Here is a 6,000-nt window from a genome sequence, read left to right on the forward strand (position 1 = left end):
AAACGTGCCTTAGCTACTTTCTGACTCTTGCCGTTGCTCGATACTGGCGATAGCCCCCGGGGGGCCTCCCGTTTTCGGTCCACGATTTCGATGACTTTCTTCGGAAGTTTTGTTCGCCGGCTCGTCCAGTTTTGTTCAACAAAAAAAAAATTAAGTTGTCGGACGGGAAAAATAAAACGACCAGCTCATGAGCTTGTTGACGGTCGGTCGGCGGACTCCCGAATTCAAATTTGCGTCCCTCAGTCGCGAACGGGGCAAGAAGTTCGCGCGACCGTCTGCGAACTGTTTGTTCTGTCGTTCTACAGTTTATCCTGACGGAGGAGGTTTAGTACGAGTGAAATGGCGTGAAGCACCTAATAAGGTGTTGGTAGCCTCCTCTCCGGCCCGCTGATCTCCGAAGGTCAGGTTCGAGTGTCGCACTTCACTAAAAGTTGAACTTTAAGTGGAGAATTTACCACAGATCAATTTGCCTTCCTCTGCTGGATCCTGTGATCGCTGCGATTCCCATTTGAATGAAGTGAATTAAACGTGTGATCTTGCTGCCAAAGCCGCTGCCCAAATGCACGATGCCAGACCTAAACAAATTAGCGACATAGGTACGTGTGGCCCTCTAAGAAAAAGTAATAACACTTCAAAACTAATTTAATATATTGTTCTCTCTTCTGTCCCTTCTCTCCCTTTTTTTTTGTTGTTGTTTTTCTCTTGTTGTTTTCCCTTTCATCTTTCGTTGTCTCCTTTCCTACATCAGTCAGTGTTTCGCAGCTCTCCCCTGCTGGGCTGCTTCCTGTTCGGCCTCCCGCTCGGCGTAATTAGCCTGATGTGCTACGGCATCTGCACAGCTGAGTCGGACGACGGCTCGGACGACATGGACGCGCTCAAGAGGGAGGGCCTGACCGACGAGGAGGAGGAAGAGGAGGAGGAGGAGAGGCAACGCGGCGGCGAGCTGGAGGGCCCCGACGAAGGAGAGAACGAGGAAGAGGATGTCGGAGAGAAGGGTCCCGAGGAGAAGAAAACTGATTAACAGCAGGGGGGGGGGCCACCCAGCGGATAGAGGATTATAGGCCGAGTCAAATGCAGTGACATGAAACTCAAAGACATATCACTATGTTATGTTCTGCTTCTTTGTTTCTCATATCACTTCCCCTCCAAGCCCCTCTAGCGCAGACTGTTCTCCCGTCTTTTGAGTTCTCACTGTGTAATACCGGCTGCTCGGCGAAGCCGCTGAATTACGTTACAACAAAACAGCTATAATAATGGTGGGAGTGTAAACGCAAATGTTCATGAGAAGAAGGGATGGCTGTAAACCAAACACACCACCTTATTTATTCAACCAACCTGCGGTTTATTCCACGTGACGCGTGAAACTCTCTGACGTTGTTAGGTCATTGTTTTAAAACCATTTCAATCCTTTTTTTTATTTTTTTTTATTTTTTGTCACATCCCAAATATATTATCATTCTTTTTTTTTCTTTTTTTTTAATTCTAATTTGCTTCAATGCCCTACAATAGTAGAAACGGATCAATTTCGCCTTCAAACTGAGTAGAAAATGAATACACTGAAACATTTTGTTGACTTCTGCCCCGAACCCAAAGTGTAGGGTTATGTTATTGATGCGTGTAGAACGCGAAGGAAGTGCCCAGGAAGGACATTCTGCCATAAACTAAATGTGTGTTGTTTTTTTTTAATTATTATTTCTATTATGTGTCATTGCTTGAAAAAAGTTCTTCTTCTTCTTAGGGGTGCAAAAGTGCCGAGGCGGTCGCGCATTTCAACGTATTTCTCCGGCAGCCACGTGTTCGTGTCCGTATATGTTGAAAGATGATAGAAAAAGAGCCGGGATGGTAATTGGCATCGCTCTTTGTCATACCAAAAATATGTCAGATGGACATTTTTTAACCCATCAACCTGCTAGAAATTCCTTGTATAGATGGGTTGTACCTGTCTAGCAAAAGCCATAACATGCATCAGTAGTTCCTGTGGCTCTTAACAACTCATATTCCTCAGATAGACAGGCTCTGTCTGTTTCCATATTTCAATCTGTCCCCCATCGCTGGTTCCTATATTGAATTCACTCGGCAGGTTGAAGTTTATATCCCAATGCAGTCAGACCGAGCACATAGAATATTAGGAGTGTTCCTGCTACTGAGTTGTGCCCCCCCCCTTTTTTTTTTTTTTTGTTATAACCCACAATTGTCAGTTGGTCTCAAGGCTTAGAAATCCTTCCCCATCCCATTTTCCAATCCCTGTTACTTAAGAGTACGTAATAGCTGAAATCAAGTAAGGGTAACGGCTTCCTCCTTAAATCACCAAGCCGACCTTTTTTACATGAAAAGAGCGAATGATCCCCAAATCTGCGACAGCCGGTCTAATACCATTTTTATGAAAACTGCACAGTACAGTGCACTTTATTGGATTTAAGGTCCACTGAAGTTAAAGCATCTGAATACATGTTTTACTAACTCGAGTATCTTTAAAATAGCTTCTTGCCAGGGCTGCATGATTCTGAAAAAAATGAAAATGTTCCCCGCTGATCCCGATTCTCCCTCATGATGTCCCCCCCCCCCCACTATAAACGCGTCATGCTCTCCTTCATCTGATACGCAACAGAAGGTACGAGGACCGCGCGTTTACTTTGGACGGCAGAAAGGGAGCGCTCCAGTTTTTTTTTTTTTTTAGCTTGAATGCAACGTAAAAACGTTCAACTTTAGTCCCTTGTTTTCATTTCATTTAAATAAGTCCCGTTTTATTTAAATCGTGCGAAATCAAAACATAAATCATCTTCGGGGGTTCTGACACGCGGTAAAGTCCTTGCAACGTTACACAAAGAAGCCCAATTCAACAATTCCTACGTGAGCTGGACGGCTGGAAGGGAAAACTCATTTGGGCGGCCATCTGCCTCAAATGGTTCAGTTGAGAGGGAGAGCGGAGGAAGAAAAGAACGGCACGGCGTCTCTCGCTCAGTCCCACCAGTGCTGTGTTCGGGCTGTCCAGTTGCCCACCACACAGAAGACAAGTGGACAGTCCGTAAGCGCAGACTGGGTTCGTTATCGTCACTGCCGGTTTCTGCTGCTCTTCGTCCAACGCGGCTTTCAAATCTGTTAGCGGCGAAATCAGGGGCGCTTGTTTTGATGCAGCCTGATGTTCCCGAATGAAAACTCTTTGCAAAATCGACCGCACAGAGATACGAATCAAGATCGCATTTTTAACGCGAATAATCGTGAAGCCCTGATTCTCACTCTTAATTGGTGCTTGGAAATACCACAATTGACCTCTTTTCAATATTGCGTATTTCTTTCCAAGAGTTAAGACCACTTCTGACACTTCTGTGTGAAGCCTGTGCCAGCAGCTAGTTAGCTCGGCATAAAGACTGGAAGCGGAGAAGCAGCTTGCCTGGCTCTGCCCAAAGGTAACAAAGTCCGCCTCTAAAGCTCAGTGATGATCATAAACCGCAGTAATTTCATCGTGCCGTTTTTTTTTTTTTTTTTTTGCTCAGTCGAGGCACATAAGCACACCAGTTGTTTTTAACATACAGAGGTCGTCTGTATTATTACTGTGAAACTGCACTAAAGGAAACCATGCCCTCGCCTCGCCTTCTGGTCTTTGTAGTTGCCTACCATTCTCTGCCAAACTTCCTCTTTGGGTTTGAATTGAGATTGTCACACTTTATTACAGGTTTGAAAGATTGAAATAAAGATTGTCCTCTTTTTCTTGTTAACTGGTATCTTTTTTTTTTTTTTTTTTTGTTGTCGTTCCAATCTAACGTACGTATCCTGTGTTTTTACTCTTTGTCAGCATGTTTTTCCATTTAGACATCTATTTCACCATCGAGCTTCAATTATCACACGGATAAATGTGTTGTTTTTTTTTCTCTCCCCCGCCAGCATAATCCGAGGTAGAGGTGTCTACTCAATTATGCCAGATATAATACAATTTTTGGAGAACTAGGTTTAACCACAGCTGATTGCATTGCTTGATGCGAAACTAATTTATTTCTTCTCTTATGGGAATGGCAGCGTTCAAAAATCCGAGACGTGACTTCACATAATGAAAAAGGACAAAGTCACAGCGTACTTCCTGAAGCTGGAACCTCACACACAGTCTGAGAGATATAAAAAAAATAAAAAATAAAATGTTGCTTTTGGAAACTTCGATTGGTTGTATTCACGTCCGCCAAAGCAGGGTGAATGTTCTATTTTCCACCGGGTGTCATTTTGGGGATAATTTACCACAAAAGTGGGAGGTAATATATTACTACATCAGAATCGGTGTCATTGAGTGGTGCTGATGCAAAAAGTAATTCATCGCTCAATTACCTCGCTATATTTTCTGAGAATGGGTTTCATCGTATGGCAAATGAAGGAGGCCTGCTGTCTCTTTTCTTTTGGAGTACCAACAATCGAGACAAGGGCAATCACACTCTGCTGCTCGTCCTGACATCTGTCTTATGTATGAAATGGCAAATTACGGCGAGATAGTAATCATCTCATTTCTGACTCACGCGGGAGGTGTTTAATGGTTTAGGTTGGCATGTGGAGTCAAGGTAAAGAGATGGGTATTTCAGTTAGAGCCTGTGTTTCAAGGGTATTCAGAGCTCAGTTTGTGTCACTCAACAAGATGAGAAATGGATGATTAACTTTGCTCACCATGGAAACGAGCCCACGGTCTTAGCAGGGCCTGGCAGGGATTTTTTTTTTTTTTTTTTTTTTTTTTTTTGCATTGCGGCTGATAGATGGCTGCAGCTGGCGAAGTCCATCTGTTTGCTGGATCTTTAAAAAAAACAAACAAAAAAACAACAAACTCAGTGCCTAATTAGATAAACAACGTTGGCGAATCCGGCTTTTTCAGATATCGCATCCTCTCGGTAACTGGCTCTTGTGTTTTTTGTTTCCGTCAACAATCGTTTGATGGTTTCCTCGCAGCCCTGTCCGCCTATTTTTGGTGGTGTGACTTCACCTCAACAGTTCAGCCGGGCTTAATAGCCGCCTGTCAGCCTGTCAGTCGATAGATGGCGCTTGCTGTGGCTGTTTTCTGCTGAACAGCCTGACATTTTGGAAAACTTTTTCTTCTGGGCTTTTGTGGAAATGACTGGAAAAAAAAAATAATATGAAGGTGATTGCTGCCCATCAAAGCTGATACAACTACGCCTGCATCGAAAAATCATCAGACAAGGCACGCTCCTGCGGGAAACGAGGCAAAAAGAGCAACACATTAACGCCACTCAGATTAACGAACTCAGCTCCTATCATGTGACTGAAAGATTTTTTTTCCTGCTTCTAAATGACTTAATTTCATTCACATAGTTTTAAAGATGATATATTATCCTTATTACCTGCTGAAATACCTTTATAGGGCCATAAAATGCCTTTTTGCACTTGTTAAAAAGTGATCACCGCTCCCTACCTTGTGACTGAAGGTTGTTTCTGCTTAAAATGACTGGGTTTTATTCATAATGGTTATATTATAGGCCATTCTTAAAGGCCGATAGCTGAAAGTGATGATATGAAGAAAATTAAGGGTTGTATTGTATTTTTTAATTCATAAAAAGGACTGAGTGGGCTATAATCTGTCAAATATAACCCTCATGAATAAAATCCGTTCATTTAAGGCAGAACAACCTTTCAGTCATAAGGTAGGAACAGCAATCACTTTTTGGCAAGTGCAAAACCTTTTATGGATTGTATTGCCCCTTTAAATGTATTTCAACATGCTGAATAGGACTGAGTGGGCTATAAAGTTTAAAATATAACCCATCGTGAATGAAATCGAGTCATTTAGAGGCAGAAACAACCTTTCAGTCACAAGGTAAATGCTGCAATCACTTTTTGACAAATGGAAAACTGCATTTTCTGGGCTGTACTGCTGCATTAAAGATATTTAAACTGGTAAAGTGGATTGGATTGACTATATACCAGGGCACAGAGCAAGTCAAATAATGCAGATTCATGGGGATAATTCATAAGAGATCTTTTTAATATAACCCGCCCGTAAATTATGTTAAT

The 6,000-nt window shown here is 42.6% G+C and overlaps 1 protein-coding gene across 1 annotated transcript in view; it reads left to right on the forward strand.

The window, feature by feature from the left end:
* Window positions 1-3,716, forward strand: part of LOC138619773 (protein disulfide-isomerase TMX3-like) — a 34,582-nt gene extending 30,866 nt beyond the window's left edge. The window contains exon 16 of the mRNA XM_069696527.1: window positions 749-3,716. Coding sequence (XP_069552628.1) covers window positions 749-1,021 — 273 coding nt within the window. The 3' untranslated portion in view covers window positions 1,022-3,716. The remainder of the gene's footprint in view (window positions 1-748) is intronic.
* The last annotated feature ends 2,284 nt before the right edge of the window (window positions 3,717-6,000 follow it).

The sequence above is a fragment of the Brachyistius frenatus genome, unplaced genomic scaffold (genome assembly GCF_029030835.1).
Source record: "Brachyistius frenatus isolate BFR_SWC_R1_liver_20210118 unplaced genomic scaffold, ASM2903083v1 Contig_21, whole genome shotgun sequence".
In the NCBI taxonomy this organism is placed as follows: domain Eukaryota; kingdom Metazoa; phylum Chordata; class Actinopteri; family Embiotocidae; genus Brachyistius; species Brachyistius frenatus.